Consider the following 23,433-nt stretch of genomic DNA (forward strand, 5'->3'; position numbering starts at 1 on the left):
TTTGAACAGGATCACACATTATTAAAGCCTATAGGCCTAGACTTTGAATGTCACTAATCTCAAATGTTGTTTTGCTGAATCCTAATGGGGCCAACATAATAGGAGGTGTAATTTTGTGCCTTTCCCAACTTTCCCCCACAAAGCCCAGAAAGTCTTCATTTATATACTTTCACATTATTTAATTCTGTATAAGATTTCTTTTGAACTATGTGTTTGTATGATTAAATGATAGAAAACTACTAGCTTTGCTCAACTTCACAGAGAGCCATAGACTTTCCCAGAGTCACCAAGTTCACTTGTAAACTTCTGACAATGAAGTACAGTACAAAATGATGACTTCAACATAAAAGACTACTGAAGGGTGTCATCCGTCTTGTTGTCTCTTGTCTTGTCAGCATCCAGCATATACCCAACCTTGTGGAGATCTTAGGAAGTATTTGGAAATCAGTGAATTAATCAATAAGCTTTCCAAAAATATTTTTTGGGCTACATGAAAACTGCTGGGAAAAATGTGATACTTCTTTAGGTCTCAGTTTATTTTGAATAACTACTGGTTAGACCACTTTTTCATTTTCTAAATCAATGGAAGAAAGGGGGTAGATGTGCTCCTACATATACAAATAAAAGACTGAATAAGGGACCAACCCCTGAACAAGATGCCTACACACATACATATGCGTGCACAGGTTCCTCTGCGTGACAATAACACTGTCTAACAGCGACATGTCTAATTTTTCCTTTGTCTCCCCAAATTAGCCTGTGCTGTTCTTTTTCACCTACTATTAAATTGCTCCCTCTTGTGTTCACTTAGGAGAAAACACACATTTTCAATGTTCAGATCAAGGTTGAGTCTAATTCTCCAATCATCATTTGCTGTTTTCTGCCTGTTCTTACAGTAACTCCTCTGTCTTACTGTAATGATTTTCACACATATAAAAAATAATTTGTTTTTAAGTAAATCTAATACTTGCGAGTGAAAATGTGAGGGGAGGAAATTAATGCATTTGCTGTTCTCTGTTGATTTAGAATTATCAAGGCTTTGTTTCTAAAAACTCAATGTAGAGGGGAGAGTATTCAGATAAGCAGATGAGGATCTTTTTCTGAAGTTAATAAAAGAGGTATTTCATGCAAAGCCAGTTTGTGGCAGTGTTAACTGAAGTCACCCAGCTGATGCAGAATGTTCAAGTTGCTTTACTCTCACTAAATAGAAGAGAAAGCCAGAGCATGTGAAAGAAAGCAGAAGCAGCAACATTCACAGAAATGGTTTGGGGGAACAATCTTTTGTTTCTCATTTCATCTGTAGTGGGTGGGCTGTGATTGATGCCACCATCTCTATTGTCACATAGATAATAACATGAAAAAGAAATCAGTGTAAAAGAAGGGGGAAAGGGGTTGTTTTTAGCACAAGAATGCTCACAAATGAAGTTGCTAGAATCCCTTTGTTATATCTCCAAAGAAAAACAGAGCATGTTAAAGAACTGGCACAGGAAATCGAACTGTCTCTAAAAGCCCTCCAGACAAGAGCCACAAAACAACAATCAATGCTTGTCTTTAGGCAAATGATGCTACCTGGTACCCATTTCATGACATGCAGTTGTGCATCAGTTGGGGAGATGGCACCTGCTGTAAGCAAAAGGCTAACCTAGCAATGTCCTTCCTGAAAGGTGGAAGACCAAGAAACACTGACTCTCTAAAGACAGGCGCTACACATTGCAGACTGCAAACAACTGTGTCAAAAACCTAGACCTGCAGCCACTGAATTCACACCTTGTGTTAAAGAAGATCAGGGCAAATACTCCATCTTTCTCCTGGGTGACATTTGGGGCCGTTGGCAGCAGGAGGGGACTCAGGATGCCTCCTCTGTGATTGGATGTCATTGTGTGGCAGGAAATGAAAACGAAATAAACTTAAAGCTCACAGGAGGTGCGGTTTGTTTAAATAATAGAAAGTAATTAGGCTGGAGACAAAAATCAGTGATGGCATTTTATAATTATGATTAATTTAAAGGTTAATTTCCTTTGGTGCTAAAATCTTGTTTAAAACATTTACCAGGAAAGGAAATTAGGATGTTACTATCAAGAGGCATAGAGTGCTTCTGGGAACCCAGGCCTATTACCTCCTGGAAATTAGGTTAGGTCCAAAACAGGAATTTCAATTCATTTTTTTTATATTTAATACACGGTGGCCAAGCATCAGAGCCAGCAGGGTTGACTGGGACAGGCATTTTGGGGGTGGGGGAGGGTGGTATGCTTGGGGGATTAATTGCAAATATTATCAACAAAGGAGCCTAGTTCATACATGACCAATCTTGACACAAAATGAAAATTGGTTATGGATTGCTGCCTTTTTAACTAATGGAGCTGATATTAAAAAAAAAAAAAGTCCCGAAAGTGGAGCTGCAAAGGGAAACATATGGGCACACATCCATGCACCATCATAGCAAATCATAGCAGTCGGACTTACGTTAGCTCCAAATCTGTCATTACTATTGTCCTCTCCCAGTCAACACCGTTTTCATCTCTCTTGGCCTGCTGGAAAACATGCCTCAGAATTCAGATGCCATATACTCATGTGAGTTCAGTTATTCCTCTATCTGGAAGATACTAGTTTCAGGAGGTTCCTTCAAGCCTTAGATACCAACACTTGCAAGCACCCACGTCCTTTACATGAGTAATATTTACGTAAAACCTTCCCATTATCTCCTATGTCTTCAAGTTATCCCTAGATTACTTATAATATCTAATGCAATGTGCAGATTGTTATTGTACTGTATCATTAAGAAAACAGGAAAACCCTACTTGTTCAATAAAGATGCATTTTTTTTTTCAAACATTTTCTGTGCTTGAACAAATCCATAGTTGTAGAGCCTGTGGATCTAGAAGATTTCCTTTATATCTTCACAAGCTCCTATTTGGCAGCATATCTCCCTAGAAGCTAATCGGGTAAAATTATGCAAAATAATAATGCTCAGCCATAACTCATTTGAAATCAATTCTCCCATTCATCATTCCTTTGCAGGCTTGCTGGTTTTAAATGCTATTGCTAACATTGATATGTAAACCAATGTCCAAAATATTGAATTGTGCAGAGTCCCAAAGCTATAAACAGTATCATGAATTGCCTATTTCGATCTTCTAACTTTATATTTGAGGAAAGGGACATTCAAACTGACTTGCTTGGGGCCAATTATTTAGAGGAACAAGTTTTCTTTCCACATCACTTCACTGTGAGAGCTGAAATCAATTCTTTCAGCAATTGTTCATTGAGCACCCACTCTGTGTGCTTCTTCAGGGAAAGAGAGAACCAAACAGACACCATCTTTGCTTTCACGGTGTCCACGGTCAGACTTGGAAGTCAGACATGGAAGAGGAATTTCAGTAAAACAACCAAGCAAAGTGAAGGGCAGGTGTCATGGAATGCACTCCAAGAGAATCATACACTATTTAGAAGACAAGGAAATTATTTCCTAAGAAAGTAACCTTTACATGAAATCTGAAAGATAAATTATGAAGATTTGTATAACTTAACAAAACTAAGCAGCCTCTTTTAAAAGAGACTTCCTTAGGGAACCATATTGACCAAATATATGCCATAAATCACACAGGAATAAAACATGTTTGATGAGCTCATTCTCCTCAGTGCAGCTTCAATTTTCCCAAATATCAGTTAGGAAAATATTTAAGTAATTACTAGACATTCCCTTTCCTGAAACTATTTCAGTTCTTACATGATGATTAAGTTAAGCTAAGAATTCTTTGGTTTCTCTTCCTGGAGACTGCAAAATTACATAAAGATTATGTTAACAAAAAATACAGGGTGGATACACTCTAATGGGTGATTAATAGGCACATGTTTTATTTATTTGTTTCCTAAACATGTATATGTTTAGGTGCCACAGCACTAATGAAAGTTGCTGCATTGAAATATGCGAGAACTGTAAATCCTGATGTCAGCTGAAAAGACATTCCCAGTTGTTTCTAACTGGCTCACCTATCTTTTTAATAACTGTTTCCTCCAATTCCGTCGAAAAGCCATGTCATAGATAATTGAAAGCAATTTTAACAGAGAACAAAATAAAGGCTGATGAATCTAATCCATTCAAATGTCATGACACAAACGAACCCAGCCCATTTAAGGTGTGGTTGGCTTAGTTATTGCACCATCTTCCAAATGCTTCTGTAAATTAAAAGTATAAATGCATCTGGATATATAATTTTGTGATTCTAGCTTTATACTTTCTCCTCTTCACCACTCACTTCATCTTCCCCATTGACTCCTTTCATCATGAAACATACATTTGGATCTTATCCAATCATCAGTTCTTGACCTGCTTTAAAGTCATGCTTTGTTTACTTTCATTCTCATTTCTCTATCCTTGGAGAAATCCCACTTCATCTTTATTGGTGAGCTTCTCTCAATTGGAACTTACATTTTTGTCATACCTTGAGTCTTTCTCATCATTATCTGTGTCCAGGATTGGCAGTCAGTGCCCTCACCAGAACCTCTGGCTTCCTTCCTTGCATGCACTTCCGTTATGCATAGATTTGTAATAACCATGGCTGGTGTGTCGCAGGTTCCATTCCTCCACATATTGGAAAGTTGCACATTGCTAGAGAAAGCAACTAAACTCAGCTGCAAATGTATGCCAACTCAACCAAGCTAGATGCTGTCTCCTACTTGACAATGTTTACACATGGCTGTCCATGATGTTTCATATTCACACAGGATATGTACTAAACCTTTTCAGTCTCCAAATCAAGTACTCAAGTCTGAAAAAAAAACCTATCAAACATGAATTTCTTTTATTTTTCCGTGTACGACTGCACTAATTCTCTACATAGCCAGTTAGTTTTTTGTCTCTTTACAACCAGTTCTAAATCTGAGGGAAAACAGAAACTTTGTCCACCAAGAGTTGAGCTCATCCACTTCTGTCTAATCCAATACAATGAACTCTCAACATCTTCATTGTCAACCACTCCATTAGTACCTCATTTGCATAGTTCCTAAATATCCAAGAATACAAATCAGGCAGGTCCCAGTCTCTCTCAGTGTTCTTTCTGATAACAGTATTCACAGATTACAAATATTTTGAACCAAAAATAAACATCTTGTGATCCCATTTTGTGAGATGGTCATTTGGCACAATAATCAAGATACTTACTGGATTTCTACATTCAATACCTGAGTAGCTGGCTTAAATCCTAGCTCTTCCTCTTCCAATCCAGCTTCCTACTAATGTGCACCCAGGACAGCAGCAAATGAAAGCTAAAGTTGTGTTACTATCACCTCTGGGGATTTGCAGATAGAGTTTTAGGCTCCCAGCTCTGTCCTGGGCAAGAATTAGCTGTTGTGAGCATTTGCAGAGGGAGCCAGTGGATGGACAATGACTCCCTGCCTTTTGGATAAATTGAAAGTAACTAAAAAAGTAAATAAATATGTATTTTAAAAATCCACATTCAGGGGCTTAATGTGGTGGTTTATGAGGTTAATCTACCTGCAAGCACCAGCATCCCATGTGCGTGTCAGTTCATGTCCACTGCTTATGGCCTGGGAAAGCAGTGGAGGATGACACATTTCCTTGGGCCACTGCATCGATACGGGAAACCCAGAAGAATCTCCTGGCTCCTAGATTTGGATCAACTTAGTTCTGGCACTTGTGGCCATTTGCGGAGTGAGCCAGCAGATAAGAAGATAAGAGATTTCTCTCTTTCTCTCTCTCTCATTGCAGGGGTCTCTGGACAGTAGACCACCTGGGCAAGCAAGCACCACACTTGGTAGTTAATCAGGTGGATACATCCATTTATTGGCGATAAAGCACACATTAATGTAGGGTAGGACAGCAGAAATAAGCCTCAGGTAGCAACAGCATTTCTATAGGGTGTAGGTACCTGTTACATACCACAAGCCTAGCCAATCAGTCTAAAGGTCACGTACACCATTGAGCAAACTTCAAAAGGCTCAAGAAAATTTAAACTTAAAGAAGTTTTTTTTAATATGAAAAATTTTGTAAATCCACTTGGGAATACACCCAAATATTCCACGTACAAGACATCTGAATCTCTTTGACAACATTGACATTGGTTTGTTATCTTCACTTCACAGAGGAAAAAACTGGGGATCGGTGAAAGGGTGGCCTGATTATGAGCACAATGCTGAGAAGCAAGTGTACAACCTGAGCCCAGGTCTTCAGATCTCTCTGCTCCTCCAGATGTTCCCTGTGAGGTGTTAAGTGGTGGCATGACTAGAAATGACTAGAAGATCTCATGATCTGGTGGTCACAATCTAGGCTCCTTTGAAAACCATTTTGTCTTTCTTCAAATATTATTGAAGGAGTTGCCCTTGTAAGAATTAGCAGAAATACAGAAAAGCAACCAGACAAGATGGCTCACAAGCGGAATTTATATTTTTTATTTCATTTTTATTCAGTTAAAAGGCTGAGTTACACAGACGCATACAGAGAGAGAGAGAGAGAGAGAGAGAGAGAGAGAGAGAGATTTTCCATCTGCTTCCCCACCAGTTCACAATGGTGGGTCCTATGCTACACTGAAACTAGGAACCTGAAGCCTCCTCCAGGTCTCACACACAGATGAGGAATGCAAACACTGTGCTTCCCCAGGCACAATAGTAGGGAGGTGGATCTGAATTGGAGCAGACAGCTGGAATACCAGAGGATCACAGACTACACCTTTACCTGCTGTACCACAACATTGACCCATTTGATGCTTTATTATGATGCAATTGCTTTTTTTTCTTTTGCTTTTTAAAAACATTTTATTGAAATAATGTATATACACCAAGAAACATGTATGCCTGTAGAGATAAATGAATGTGTTATCCATTCTCACAACCAACATTCAAATTAAGAACAAATGGTTAGCATAAGGTGATTTTTATCAAGTTTAAAACATTAAATATCTGCTTATGATGCAACCAAGAAGGAAACGTGGAAAATAGGACCCCCACTGTCCCTGAGGAACAGGCTTGGAAATAAAGCATGTGCAGTGATTTGGCTAAAACATCTCATTTCATTCCATGTGTTCTGTCTGCAAGAAGCCCTCTGTTAACATACTAGCTTAGTGACCTTTCAGACAACAAGCATAAAAGATCCCTGTAAAATACTGTGCTTTCTTAATTAGGGGAAAAATAGTTTAGAATTCACAAAGGGATTTTAGCCCAGACTGAACATCACAAACTCACAGTCAGCTTGAATTGCTGCCACAAAGTAAGCCTAAGCAGAGGGAAAAAAGCAGTCCTTTTCAATTAAACCTACAATAGTTATGGTCTAAATTCCTTCTGGACAACCGAAGGTAAGTACCCTTGAAATTCATACCTGCAGAGATAATGGATACACGCACTGTTTTCACAGACCCACACAAATTCTTTAATGTCTTTCAGTGAGTTCTAAATATTTAAGCTTAGCTTTCTGAGAACTGCCCTTTAAAAAATTTCCCTCATTGTTGTGGTTTTTTTTTTTTCAGTTCTGTCTCCAAAAGAGAGTGTGTTGACTAGTGGCTTTGTCATTAATAAGCAAGGGACAATTTTCTATTACAATACTTCACTGACAACATGTATTTCAAAAGGCAGTTTTAGATTTGCTGAACTCAATGTTCATGATTAAAAGGTTTCAGTAGAAAAGAGTCTCACACCAGGGAATCAATTTTAGCAAAGGCTGTTTATTCAAAAAAGCATTTTTCTCTTACTTGGTAATTTCTAAATTCCACTCTCATTAATGCTATAAATCATAGCTATTAAAATGATATGGCACTTTACTAATTTAAAATAATTGGACTACTTGTGCCTCCATTGGTCAGTGCATGTAAACATACCCATATTGTAGATAAGAAAACTAAGCCCAAGAGAAAATTCTGTAACATTTGTAAAGAAAACAATTAACTTCACTGAGTTACCTTTAGAGGCAAAGGGATATGTGTGTTCATTGTGATGCTTTCATGGGCATGCAAATATCCAGACTCGTCAAATTAGATACATTAAGTATGTATGTTTTGGTGTGTCAATTACAAATAAATAAGCTATTTGAGAAAGCATTGCTGAGTTGTATTCAGAAGAACAAAGACAAATCCCTCCAATGAGACACAAATTAAACAAGCACAGGTCTTTTCTTTCACTTTTCTTCAAGTTGTGTGTCTTGGTTTAGTATTCTTGGGATTGTCCATAAAGAGAATAGAGTTTTCCTACCAACTGTCAACACTTGGAATACCTTAAGGCATTTATCAATGGATGATCCTTTCAGCTTACTCATGTTGATGCCAATGAATGATCAATGCAAATACAGTGATGGCCTCTTCTCATTGACATCTAAAAAGTTTGTTGTTTTTCACAGCATCCAGGCAATAATTAACATCCTAGATCTTCTACAGAGAATCTTATTTTTATCATAATTCATACCCTTATGAAGTAAATGATAAAATACTAAGTCCAACTAATCTTAGAAATTTTACTAGTATTTCCCATTTTCATTCAATGATCTTACTTCTCTCTGCAGCCTAAAGTGTCTACACTGTTCATTCAGTAAGTAAGAACCAAGTGTCTTCCATTAACTACTAGAGTAAACAGTAGAAAATAGGAAAGCTCATACAGTTTGTATTACAGTGGTAGAAGCAATAGACTAACACACATGTACACTTAAAATGCCAGGTGCATAAAGCAAAATAAAGCTAGCTAAGGAGAAAGTCCAGAAAGTTCACGATTTACCTTGTGTGAATCACAATTTACATTTTCCCTTTTCAAGTGTTCAATGGACTTGTTATTTGGATGTGTTGATATAACCAACTGGCAGGTGCCTAAGGACTTAGCCTATTCTCCATAGCTTTTCCAGGCCATTGGAAGTGAAGTTAGGACATGAACCAGATCACATATGTAATGCTGGCATTGCATGGGTATTTTTACGCGCTATACCATAAGGGTGGTTCCTCCTCTTAGCCTTTGGTAATTTCTCAGTCTCTCATCTTTTTTCTGTTAAGCATTAAAATAACATATTAAATATGCTAAGTTGCTGTAAAGAGAACACCCCTCATTACATTGACAAACATTACCGTTATCAGAGTCATGCAGGATAGGGCTGAAAAGGTAAATAATTCTCAGGGAAGAAATGACTGCTTAAACACTAATTCATTGTCCTACATAAGTTCTCAGATACAATGCAAATAAATTAAGCCAAAATGGATGCTTGCCTCATCTCAAAGAATGTTACAGAAAGCCATGGCACTTTGCAGGACACAATCACAATCACAAGAGGCAGCACAAGGCTTTTCTGCTTCACTTATTTTTCTCATCACAGCATTCTAGAAAATAGATGGATGCTGGAAAGGAACACAGCAAAGATACCAGAGAGTAACATAGCCAAAGGAGGAATCAACAATCAAAATTACTCCTCAGTTTTGCTGAAATCGTAATATAGAAAGAAAATTTAAATCTTCAAATTTTACATTAAATCCAGTATATGGTTTGATACTTCTAATTACCAAGGATGGCCTTCTGAAAGTTTGCTGGAATAGTATGAGTAAATATAATATCAGCACTAATAAACTCAGGTTTAACAAAGCTCAATTTTGGTGAAAATTGGAAATCTTACTGCTTATGTCTTCTATAATATTAATCTACTAAAACCTACACTATTCTATCCTCATGGTGGAGATTATCCTACAAAGACAAAACCTCAGAGTGTGGAACTCTAATCCTGTTAATAACCTCACAGAAAACTGAGGAGGTAGGGGGGCTATATCCAGAATGCACTGTATCACATTCTGAAAAAGGCAAAATTCTGGACCTAATAAAAAGACAAGAGGTTACCAGGTGTTAGGAAAGAAGGAATGACAATTGGGAGAACAAAGGCAACTGTTAGGACCAAGACAGTTAGGATATTTCAAAGCTTATTGCATGTGGTCTCTTTCCCAAAACTTACGGAAGCATGGACTCTGGGAGGCACTGATGCAGATTCATGGACTGTAACAAGTGTACCACTCTGAGTAACAGGTGCCTAGTGTGGTAGGTAAGATGCCTGAGTCCCACAATAGAGTTATCTTTTTTGGCTTCCAGCTCTAGCCCCTGACTCTAGATTCCTGCTAATGCAGAACCTGGGAGACAGCATTGACAGATCAAGTCATTGGGCTTCTGCCACCCCTGTGGGAGATTTGGATTGAGTTTTAGACTATTCTGGGGTAGGAGATAATTAGTCAGGTTGTATTTAAGGGGGGAAAGGGATACATAATATTTCTCTGTCCTTTATACCCAGTTTTGCTATGAACCTAAATTACTCTAAATGATAGATCCTTCTGAAAATAATGATGTCTGCCTGATGCATAGACATGTGCTTTGCATTATTTCCCACTTTTCTCCACCTTCCAAATGTAGCTCTCAGAATATTACAAAGAGAGCAGGACCCAGCGTGGTAGTCTAGCGCCTGAAGTCCTTGCCTTGCACACACTGGGATCCCACAAGGGCACTGATTCTAATCCCAACATCACTGTATCCCATCCAGCTCCCTGCTTGTGGCCTGGGAAAGCAATCAAGGATGGTCCAAAGCCTTGGGACCCTGCACCTGTGTGGGAGACCTTGAAGAGGTCCCTGGCTTTGGATTGGCTTCAGATAGGCACAGCTCTGGCTGATGTGGCTGCTTGGGAAGTGAATTATCAGACAGAAGATCTTTCTCTCTATCTCCTCTTCCTCTCTGTATATCTGAGTTTGCAATAGAAATAAATAAATCTTTTAAAAAAGAAGAAGAAGAAGAAATAGAGCAAAGACGAGAGAGCATAGACCAATAAAATATCAGAAAAAGCAGGCACCCTAGGGCATCTTAATCCAGTCTCTACTTTATCTCTTTCGTGTCTTCTGTCATGTCAGCCTTTTGTTTGGTCTCTTTTATCCCCATTACACAGCCTTTTACCCATGAATAGAAAAGAAAAACAGGGCTGGCATTGCGGCATTGTCAGATAAGCTTCTGTCTGCAGTGCCAACCTCTCATATGGATACTATCTGTATGGGTACTGATCCGCATCCTGGTTGCTCCATTTTTTATTTAACTGGCTGTTAACATGCCTGGGAAAGCAGAAGAAGCTGGCCAAGTGTTTGGGCCCCCACACCCATGTGCAAAACTCTGATGAAACTTATAATTACTGGTTTCGGCCTGGCTCAGCCCTGGCAATTGTGGTCATTTAGAGAATACAGCAGGAAATAGAAGTTCTCTCTCTCTCTTGCTTGCTCTCTCTTGCTCTCGCTCTTGCTCTCTCCTCTCCCTGTGATTCAACCTTTCCAGTAATTTTTAAAAATCTTTTTTAAAAACAAAAAGAAGAAAAAACAGGTTTTTTTCCCCACAATTTTAATATTCACTGTTCCAGCTACTATTCTCAAAACTTGATGGTGTAACACAATTGCTTATTTTGGTCATAAATTCTGTGGGTGAGTAAGTCAAACAAGCAAGTGAAAGATAAAATGCTTCTATTCACTGGTATGGCAGGGACCTGAGCTGAGAAGACTCCAAGACTGGCTTGACTCCACACACGTGGTCTGGAATTATTTAGAAGTATTTTCTCTCACATGGCCAGTTGTAGACTGGCTATCAGGACTTCAGTCTATCATGTGAAATGGCTTTCGTGGATCCAAATTGATCACTCCTTTTTGTAGCATGCTAACTGTTCCCCGAGAGAGCATCCAAAAAAATCTAGAGGAAAATGCAAGGCATATTTACAATCTAGCTTGGAAATTACAATGTAATTTACTGTGATCAAAGCTACCATTATAAAGGTCTCCAGGGCAAAAAGGACATGGGGGCCTGGCGTGAAGGCTCAGTGGCTAAATCCTCACCTTCCACACACCAGGATCCCATATTGGTGCCAGTTCACATCCCAGATGCTGTATTCCCCAATGCTCCATTCTTGTGGCCTGGGAAAGCAGTAGAAGATGAGCCAAAGCCTTGTTACCTGCATGGGAGACATAGAAGAAGCTCCTGGCTTCAGACTGTCTCATCTCCAGCCATTGAAGCCAGTTGGGGAGTGAACCTATGGACAAAAGATCTTTCTCTCTGTCTCTGTTTCTCTCTGTAAAAATCTGCCTTTCCAACAAAAATAAATAAATCTTGGAAAAAAGAAGAAGAAATAAATCTCTAAAGAAAGACATAGATCCTTGGGATCTGGGTGGAATGGATGGGAGAAGTATAAAGGAACATGCAAAATATGAGATTTTATTGAGTCATTTTGGAAACTACACCCATACCCACTAATCACTGTTGTATCTTATCATAGCTTAACTATCTGGATGAGTATTCCACTTAGACATTGGCTGCATGTCTCTACCTCAGATTGTCTGCACCTGATTGTAAAATACATGATGGAGGGGACAGAAATATTGAATTCATTTACATGAGCTGTCCCATGGCACCTTGTTCTTGACTTTGATGATCTTTAATGCTACTAGCAGGGCTGCAATTGCTGATGGATATACATGATTGCAGTGATCATTATTTTTATGTTGTGACAATCAAAATGTGCTATGGAGAATCCTCCATACTAATCAGAAAGGCATACAGCATCTTCAATGTGCAAGACATTTTATTACTCCAACTTGATCTTGGTTATTTGATAAGGGTACATAATTTCTTCTCTGAAGTAGAAAGATTCTTGCAATACACTAACTGAATCTCGAAGTTGAGTGGAAAGAAAATCACTTCCTGAAAGAACTATCTTTTCTTTTGCTTCCTAGTCACTTTAAGTTTAATAGATTATTGGAAGTTTTATATTAGTAACTCATGTGGCCCTTAACCATGAATATGTCTCTTTCCAGTTGATTTCATAGGTGGCTTTGACTCCTATGGCTATCAAGGACCTCAGAAAACATCTCATTTACAACTACAACCTATGTACATGTAAGTCCTGGACTGTGGAGGTATTCTGGGAAACAGAAAGAAAATCAAGTAAATGCATTGTGGCATGAAATAATTGGCATGCAATTCTCCTTCAGTTGAAAAAAATTCAGTATTTTTGCTTTCACTAATATTACTTTGAATGGGATAATTATAACATTTTCTCTGTGATTTTCTATTTGAAATATCAAAACTATCGCTTCTAAGGTTGCCTTTAGTCTTACATAAGCATCACCTGCATGACTCAAAAGCCTATAACATAATTTCTTTGAAATATCACAAAAGTTGTCTTTTTAGAAAATGATAGAACGTTGTAGAAAATGATAGAATAATGAATATAACTATATGTAAATCATGCTTTCTAGGATAACCAAGATAGACCCAGTTCACACTGGTTGTTTTGGTATAATTATTACCACCCCTCTTTATTACTCTGGAAGGGATTCTCATGTAGATGATAAATGATAGGTTCAATATAGTCACAGTGTTCAAAAATTTAAAAGAACTGAACAATTCTTTTTCTATAATTTCTATGATATAATGTGAAAATGAATCTTTATCATTTTGAAACTTATCAAACCCTTAACTCTAGCACTCAAGAGAGCAGACATACAATCAAAGCCTGATTTTTATATCTGTGTTTAGGCAAATTCCCTTGGATAACAACTGATAACAAATTCTATATATCAGCATCAAGTGGTATGCTGAATTGCACGCGAAGATCAAAATAGAAAGTAAGATTCCAATTCATTTTAAAATGTGAACTCTCTTTGAAGATATATGTTTGTTGTCATTGTCTTCCACCATTGAATCATGTTGCCTCTTAATATCTTTAGTGTGCAAGGTGACAAACAAATTTTCAGAGTATTTCTACACTGAACAGATTAAAGTTCCCTTTAGACACCTCTTTCAAGCTTCTCTTTAAAAATAGATTATCTGTGAATCATGCCCGCCTTTTCGTTGTGTCCCTTATAGTTCTGTGGAAGCCTTGCTGAAAAGTCTTTATGAACTCAAAAAAATTAGCCAATAATACATATCATTCAAAGCATCGCCTCCATAGCATGCCATGCGCCCTCTTCACATCTCCACAACTCTGCCCTAGTTCATGCATTCATGACCTATTATAATATTATATATTTATGTGTTACAATGAGCCATGTATGTGTGTGTCTGTGTGTCTGTGTGTATATATATAATATACATACATACATACACTGTGTGTACTGATCAAATCATAGTAATCAACATTTGGCCTTCCTCTATTTGCTCATAAAATATGTAATATGTTATTATGAAATATACTCACCCCAATATGCTGTATGACATTAGGCATTCATCCTTTTGGTCTGACTCTTATTTGGTACCCATTATGACCTAAATTTCCCATATCTATCTACCTCCTACCTAACCCCAACCACAAACACTAAAAACGCCATCTAAATCCAATCTCTTATTTCAAACCTTCTAGCCTATCCTGACCTGGCTGCCACAAAGGTCTCCCTAACATACTACAGTGATTTTGCTTCCCTAACTAAAATTTATCAATGACTCCCTATTACTGAATAAAGTCCAAATTCCTTACCACAGGCTATACATAGAGCTACAATATTCTCATAGAACTATGATATTGTCATAGAACCACAATATTCTCTTTGAACTACAATATTGTGTTGAAAGATTAGCTCTTCTCTTCAATCCTTACTTACTTTTGGGTTCCTTATGGAAAGAAGTTTCTGGGAAACATTAAGAAAATATAATGATGAATCAAACTAGCCTATCCTCCTGAGGTTTCCAATCTATTGAGAGCAGAAATTGATGTCTCTTCTTAGCCATTTTTTCTGGCCAGCCTAGAGGTTTTATTTTTTCCAAACATAAGAATATAAGAATCAAGAAATAATTGTTATCAGGGACTTTTCCTGCCAGCAGGCCCTCAAGACCACCGAAGGGTTGAGGTGATGGTGTTGTTCAGCCTCAAGAACCTCTGGAGACCATCTGATATAGCATGTCTATTTATTATTGCAAAAAAAATTCAAATACGTGTACACACCGTCTTCAGGAAGTTCTTAGAAAGTACATATTACCAAACTCTGCATGAATTTCAAAATTTTTTTTAGCAAAATAAATGTATCTTTTTTAAAGTGAGATTTATTTGTTTTGTGTGTTTGGAAAACAAAGAGCGTGAGAGAAAATGAGATCTTCCATTTGCTCATTCACTCCCCAAAATGACTGCAATAGCTGGATGGGGGCCAAGGCTAAATTAGCAACTAGGAACTCCATCTGGGTCTCCCGCGTGAGTGGAAGAGCCTGACTTGGGCCATCTTCTGCTCCTCTCCGGAGTGCGTTAACAGGGAGCTGAGATAAAGCAGCAGTGACTCAATCTATCACTGAAATGAGAGGCTGGCATCAGAGGCGGAAAGGCAACCCCCTGTGCTACAGCAGCAGCCTCTCACTGATATCTTCACTCCATTTTCCATGAACCTTTTATGTAACCTCGTGTAGTTGCCCATGCTCTTCTCTTGACACCAGACATAATCTTTTTTTTCCAAATTTTATTATTTGAAACTCCACTGTCCTTAAAATTCTCTTATAAAATTTGCTGCCTTTATAAAATATGTCTTAATCTTTTCTCCTCCAATATTTTTTCTGTTGGCATGTGCTATAGTTGTGTGCTATTTATATGGTACTTTCTCTATCCTTCCAGCGAGATTTGGTGACTTCATAAAAAAATAAAATTATAAGTCCTTTAAATTCTTTATAATTCTTCTCAATATTTTATTGCAACCCTTTGCAAAGTGTTCTAGTTTAAAAAGGCAAATCAATCAGGAGTAGTGATTAAAAAAAAAGGACCTATAAACAAAGCCTGCCTGATATTAAATTTCTTTTTACCTTTTCTTATACCTTTATGTGAATAACCATTTAATTTCACCAAGCCTAAGTTTTCTCAGCCTTAAATTGAGATCATAGCTTATATATTTTTATAACTGGTCTAAAATTACATGAAATAGAACATGTGAAGCATATAAACATAGGGCATATCACACAGTAAGTGCTTAATAAATATAATTGATGACTGCTAAAAGTAATGCACATGTTAACGAACAGTACCTAAAAAGGGAAGGCACGTATCATGTCAGTAAAACAACATGTGACCTATGTCACTCTCAAACGGTGTTTCAAAAATTTTAAACAATTAGCAGAAAAATGCATTTAGTGGGGAAGAAAACTATACTTGAACTTCAGAACTTTTTTCACAAAAAAAAATCTCTCATTTCCATTTTCTACAAACTTTTTGGAACTCCTTCCTGTATTAGCACCTCAAATAACTTGTAACAAATTATTTGTGTTCATAAGTAAATCAAGATATCTATAAACCTTGTGATTTTTATTTTTGAGCTAGCATGTAGATTTTATAATGCTGGTCACAATGAATAATAAATCAACATAGCCAAATTATAATAGATATGGATCAGCTACAGTAGTAATGTAATACAAGAATGCTATTATACATAATCACCTGTTATTCAAATTTAGCATTTATAATTGTAATGTGCTTGAACTAGGGACTCTACAAAGATATGTATGCTTGAGCAGAATTAAATTTCTTGAGGATAAAATTTATGATTTCATTACACAGAATATTTCAAATGCCAACTGCAAACAATAAAACTGAGATTGTTAATTTACAGATGAGAAAAAATGAACAGAAAAAGGGAAAAACAAAGATTATGTTAGTGTTGGGGCTGACTCCTTAGTTTACTATTTTTTCCAAATATCCAGGTATTCTTGGAAATTGATCTAGCGTTTTTGCATCTGATTTTAATTCACTGGCCAGGCTGCCACACTGCCATGCCATCGCATTCTTCCCATTATGCTAGGTCCCCTTTTGTCCCTTGAGTTTTTACAAGACACAGTGTGGAATGAACGACCCTTTCAGTGGTGTGACCCTCCAAACCCAGCATCCAAGAGCCACTGTCTGGTCAAATCCTGTGGGAAACCCAAACTGGTTCATCTTCAAACCTCAGCCCCTGCTGCGTGACAGAGACCTGAGCTTCTCCTACGTCTCTGACTAGGGAACAGGCCCTTCCAACAACCTGCCACAAACGTGGCTCCTAGACTAAGAGGAGCTTGCCCTCATGACTCAGTCCAGGCACTCACAGTATTCTGTAGTAACAGCATATAAAAGCCTCTTGCTTTGAGGGAGGCCAACACTGAAAATCAGCATGTCAGTTTAGGTGTGAGATTTCCATTAAATCCAGCAACTCTCCAGGGTCCAAGATCTGGACAATGAAAAATCACTGCCATAAGTGATGAGTCAAGGTCATATTTCAGTGCCTACAAGCAATGCATAGTGTTCCCTTTGGCAAGTTCAGTGAATAATCCTAGCTTATAATTCTTCAGATTATCAGTAACTCATCTAAAGAAGAAGGGTTTTTTTCCTTGTTTGTTTTTCCCCTTAAATGTTGGTAAAGCTCTTTGAAATAACGTTTAAGCTTTAAAACTGCCGCACAAAATAATCCCACGTTGATAGGAACCATCTTGATGACCACCGACTGTATGAAAAGCAAGTAGAGATCTGATGGGCCTCCTCCCCAGTAAGAATATTTTATAGTGTATTTGATAACACTTGAAACACCGCATTCTTCCTGACACTCTGGTTGTACAGCTGTGCATATTCATTCCATGTGTCCCCGGAAATAGATTTGAAGTTACCATAAATATCCTGTAACTGAGTGGTTGCACTCAGAGAAAAGAAAAGGACGAAAGCTTCTGTCTGTTTAAAACCCAGTGTGGAGGGGAGGTGGAGTGGTGGAGGAGGGGGTGTTGCTTTTGTGCTTGGAGAGGTGAGAAACAGTTTGGATGACAGGCATCCATTCCTTTCCCCTTCATTTAAAGCTCCCTGTTTCTCTCTGTGTGTCTTTACCACAGGTCAAAATAAAACAGACAACTTCAGTATGTCAGCCCATTGGACTTTTCAAAGAACTTGTTTCGCAGTGACCTGCATTTTATGAAGAGCAAGAAGTAACCAAATTTAACTAAATGTGCATAGTAATACACAAACACACACAAAGGTTCTGCCTACACTGACACGCATGCACATGTACACACACACACACACACACACACACACACACACTCACACACACACTGCAATTTCAGTTGATCTCTTTCTAAGAGAAAAAAGTAAATAATGCAGGGACATGCAAATCCTGGATTTCCTGAAAACAGGCTCCTTTCTCCCAGAAAAAAAAAATCATAAGGAAATGTGTCGGTGCCCTCTGCTGGCCGTTACTAACCTGTCCGCAACCTGGCCTGTGGGCTTCTGTGAGCTGTGAAGCCATTCAGGGCACATTTTCGTTTAAGAGCCCCGTTTTCTGCACTCCATACATCTTGATTGCACCACGGCTACTTAGGCAATGTAATTGCAAAAAAAAAAAAAAAAAGAGAGAAAGAAAATTAAAAAGAAAATGCCATGATGACCTTGTAACAGAAGTCCAGATGGCAGATTGTTTGCCCTAAAGGCTGTACGTACATACTTGCCTTAACCCTCCTACGCTGTGTGCCCAACAATCTCAGTGCAGACCTCCATCCCCAAGTCACTGCTGTTAAGCCCGAATGCGTTCAAGTGTGTGTGTTTCACATTAAGGAACAGGACTGAATCCTCAGCAGCTCCAGCGTCTGTAGAAGAAAACTGCCGGTTGTCAGCGGAGTAAAGCATGGAACCAGCATGGTGGCCAAACGACACCAAGCAACAAGAACACCACCAAGGTTTATACTTCATCAAGAAGGTCTTCTGATGGGGCAGGAGTGGGACAAAGGGAAATGTATGAATCTACTAAGCTCATTAATCTACTGGAAGCTGTAACGGCGTAACTCGCTGATATTCTTTATTGCACTCTAGGTGCTTTTGTAAGTATCTAAAATGTCTTTTACTAACAAACAGCTGTGGATTTCTGGCAGCAGAGGCCGACTGACTACGTATTAGCTATGTTTACTCTTTTATATCTAATTCCAGCTGAAGACCCTAAGTAGGTGACCTTTTTTTTCTAACTTCAGCGTATGAGATTATTTTTGGGGTGGGGGGGTGCAATAGTTACCTTGGTGAAATATTTGAGATTTCTTTGTGGCATTTGGGGGATCTGTTGTGTGTTAGAGTGTATTTCAATCCTCCTGTATTATTGTGGCAGAAAAACTGTGCTGTTAATGTAGTTGGCAACAAGATGCCTTTGGAAACTTAATAGTGTTTATGGAATATTCTGAACTTCTAGGAAATTTTGTCCTATACTTTCAAGCATTACTTGGTTTTCATTCGTGGAAAACATTATGAGTGCAGGCTTATCAGTAACTCAGTTGACTCACATGTTTTTTTCTTACATCCACCTGAGACAGTAAAAATCATTTTTTTAAAAACAAATGCACTAACAATAAGTACAGTGGAATTCAGACTGGGAAAATTATAAGCTGGCATAGCGCTATTTTTTTTTTCATTGGTTTTTATGAAGTTTTAGTCATTGGGTTAAACTACTTTGAACCTTAGCCCATCCAGGTTTACATAAGCCAGTCCCATTACTGTGTTTGCATGGATGTCTGTAATATGCACACAAATGCATTTGAAAATGATAAAAGAATAATAAGTGGCTATTGGAATTTAAACTACAAAAAAATTCCAGCACTTGTGCTTGGATTTTCTCAATGGCTTGTACACGTTTGTCCATATATACATGTATAAATACATAATTGCAAACTTGTCAGTGAAACCTCATATGATGCTTTTATCGTGCCATGCATGTTTAATGTATAAGTAAACTACTTACCAATGTATTGTCCTTTGATTCTTAAAATATAAATACTAGAATTTCTTCTAATGTGACTAATAATGTAAGTATTACAATGAGGTTTCACTGTACATCCCTGCTGTGATCGCCTTATAGGACATGTATATGGATACAGATAATAAGCCCTCATAGTCTTCTTTTAAGTTGAAGCCAATTTACCACCAAATCACCTCTATCATCACCACCAAAATTTTCAAAAAAAACAAAAACAAAAACAAAACCAACAGTTGTTGACTACTAAAAAGTAATCAGTGGACAAACCTTTTTTGGGAGCAGTAAGCACAGTGGTGTGATTCCATCTGGGAAAACATCTAAGTTGTACAGCTGTATCCTCCTCAAAAATCTGGTGAAGAATGCTATTTTTCTAGGCTGAGCTTTTGTTATAAACCTAATATTCAGAAGGCGAGAGTTTCAATCCTGATGTGTCTCTTTGTTTTGCATTTGTTAATTCTGAATGTATTTTTAACAGAGTGATTTTTTTGACTTACTAGTGTAATTTGCATTTTAAAAATAAATAGCAAAACAATTAAGTTTCTGAGCCCTCCCTGAAAACCCCTGCTGCTTTTCAGTGTGTGTTTGATGATGTCACTGACTGGGAAGTCCTATCAAGCTTCCAGGAGATGCCTACATTCCATGCAACTCAGGGACCTCTCAGTACTCAAAGGACTTAGACAGGATAAGGCCGGCCCCCTTCTCGCTCAGTCATCGGCTGTGTCCTCAGGGCATTTTCACATGACTGCCTGCAACAGACCTGCCATCACTTGGAGACCATATTTACCCTTCAGAGTGCACCTCAAACTAACTTCTATCAGGGGTGTTAGGACACTAGATTAAACTCCTTTGGTTAAATGATAGAACCCTTCATTTCTCATAGAAATTTTTATTTTAAATAAAATGATTAAAAATAACTACGTATCTCCTCCGCCCTTGGGAAAATCATCTTCTTCTCTGCTGCTATTAGAATATTGATGTTCAACTCAACAGAGGATTATACTGAGATGTGGTAGGGTAGGGTAAGCAGAGACAAAGCCCCTGGCATTTGTAAGATGCAACAGTAATTTTAGGTGAAGGTCATGAGATGCGCTCAGAGGAAAGAGCAGCAGGCAGGTCTGTGTTACTTGTGGGAATCTTCTGCTCACTACACACATACACCAGCTCCACAAATCAAATTACAGGAGTTGACTGAAAGCAAGAAAGCCTTTGAGGCCTCATTCCAAGAAGCTCAAGATCAACCTGCAGTACCTGACTTCTGAGCCGTGGTGGAGAGCCTTGTAACTGTCAAGCCTGCTTTATTTCTGTTTGTGGTGTGAAACACTGATTTTGCGCTGTTCTACAAAATAGATGGCATGACTGTCAGGATGCGGCTTTGTTCTGTGAAGTTGAAGGCACACAACATCTCAGCCACATGAAAGAAGAGAATTCACAGATCAACTCTTAACCTATGAATTCTGTCCTGCAGATACGGACAGATACTTCCGTGGTATGTGTGTCTCTGTGTGTGCTATAGTGTTGCTTATCCAGGTTCTTATCTCCAATTCAAGAAAGAAATTGAGGTTGAGATTCAGATTCAGAGGTCACCAGGTAAACAAATGTAAAGCATGCAAAGCAAATAAGGAATGCTCTAGAAGCAATTCAGGCATCATCCAGAGAGGGGCTGCCTGCATGGATACGGCAGTGTAGCCAGTGGTGTCTGGGTGATGTTTCATTGAATATCCTAAGGGTAAAGTTTGGGGCAAGGCTTGAGTGTTGCACGTTTCCTTGAGCTTTCTTGGAAATCCCAAAAATATCATGGTGTCTGGTGCATGATGGGAGTAGGAGTGTTATCAATTATGCTAATTTTGTGATAGAATGATAATGAACTAATGGTCTTTTTCTAGAAAAAGTCAGCAACTATGTTGGAGACTTTTGGCCCTCAGAGGTTTCAAAAAGCAGTTTCACAGAAGCTTCTGTTTTCCAGTACACAAAAGGGGAGTAAAGGATTGGACAGTGCAGGTAGGGCTGCAGCAAGGCAGGGATGCAGAAAGGGAGTTGATGACCTCAACTTCATGATAAATTGTAAAATGATTCTTAATTCTTGGGTTTCAGTTTAATTATAGCGTCAAAGTTAAGTGGATTTTATTATTATATTATAGTTCATTGTATGATCTATTATAGTAAGAACCGATAACCTCCAGCAGCCATAGATAAGCGTGTATGTATGATATGCTCTTACCAGTTATGTTCAGTTTCAGGTTTAGCAACTTTATGTAATTTCTTCAGTGGCACACAGTGAATAGCTGAGATGAACAACAACTAGGATAAACAGTGCCATCTCAAGTAGTTGCTTTGCATGTCAAGAAAAATCTATCTTTGGATATTTTATCCATCTGACAAAATTTCAGCTCGCAATGTCTAAGTTTATACTCAGGAAGCTTTGATATCAGGATCTTTGCATTGTAAAAACAAAAAGAAATCCAATTATTTTCATCATGTGTGAAAGATCACCCTATGATCTTTTTATTTTATTACATCTTCAGTCCATTCAGTTCCAAGAAAAGAACAAACTCTGTGATTGATACATTATGGCCAGTATAAAGCATAACTCACATCTAGAAACACTGACCCCAATAACAGTGAAAGCACAGTCTCCAAGATATTCGTGTATTTATGCCTTTATGTCAGCAATAGCATTCAGGAGCCACACTTGCCATTGAAATCTGCACAAGTATTATGAGTTATGACCTGCCAGTGACACAAAAAGAACAAAAGCGAGTTCTTACCAGAAGGAATAAAGCCAAAGGTTTGGCCAAAATTACAGTATAGTGGGTAAAGCCACATGAGTGCTGGTTAGTCTTTCCTGGAATCTCGTCTTTCAGTTGAGCTTCTTGCTAATGGTATGAGAAGAACAATGGAAGATGCAGCAAATATTTGGACCACTGCCACCCACCTGGACGTTATGGATAAAACTCTTGCTCCTAGCTTCAACCTGGGAAACCTGGCAATTTTGAGCATCTGGGATGTGTACCAGCGAAAGGAAAGATTCTCTCCTTCTCTCTCTCTCTCTCTAGCTCTTTCAATAAAATTAATCTTTAAAAACAAGACTAATATTTATGTATTCTCTAGAACTAGAAGAAGTTCAATTTCAAAATGTCCTTGAACATTTTTAAACATGGGAGCAGGCCTCTATTCTAGCAGTTACAATACTCACATTCTACATTGGAGTAACTTTGGGTTCCATCATTCCCAGTTCTGACACCTGTGTCCAACTTTCTGATAATGCAATTCCTGGTAGGCAGCTGACTGGGAGTGAAATAGTAGGTTAAAGATCTTGCACTCTTCTCTCTCTCATAAGTGAATCTTTGATACTTTGGCATTTTTAAATGAAGAAGCAAATGAGATTTTTTTTCTTTTATCAGAGAGAAACAGAGACAGAGCTCGGTTGCTGCTTCACTTCCCACGTGTCACAATGGCTAGTGCTAGGCTGGAACTGAAGCTAGAAGTCAAACTCAGTCCAGATCACACCTGTGGGTGGCATGAACACAGTCACCTGAGCGATCACCACTGTCTCCAAGAGTCTGCATTAGCGGGAAGCTGGAGTTGGGAGCCAAACCCAAGCACACTCTCAGACACAGGCATCTTAACCACTTGGTTAAATATTCATTCCCTGAGCTTAAAATTTGGATGGGTAATGGAAGCTAGCTTCCATAAGGAAAAATCCTTTCACAAGCCACATGTTGACAGTCTTAT

At 38.3% G+C, this 23,433-nt stretch overlaps 1 protein-coding gene across 1 annotated transcript in view; it reads left to right on the plus strand.

The window, feature by feature from the left end:
• Positions 1-18,297, plus strand: part of NKAIN2 (sodium/potassium transporting ATPase interacting 2) — a 968,735-nt gene extending 950,438 nt beyond the window's left edge. Inside the window, exons 6-7 of the mRNA XM_040965392.1 lie at positions 12,796-12,877; positions 17,801-18,297. Coding sequence (XP_040821326.1) covers positions 12,796-12,877; positions 17,801-17,810 — 92 coding nt within the window. The 3' untranslated portion in view covers positions 17,811-18,297. The remainder of the gene's footprint in view (positions 1-12,795; positions 12,878-17,800) is intronic.
• The last annotated feature ends 5,136 nt before the right edge of the window (positions 18,298-23,433 follow it).

This window comes from Ochotona curzoniae, unplaced genomic scaffold, assembly GCF_017591425.1.
Source record: "Ochotona curzoniae isolate NIBS_2020 unplaced genomic scaffold, NIBS_Ocur_1.0 scaffold_3890, whole genome shotgun sequence".
Classification (NCBI taxonomy): Eukaryota; Metazoa; Chordata; class Mammalia; order Lagomorpha; family Ochotonidae; genus Ochotona; species Ochotona curzoniae.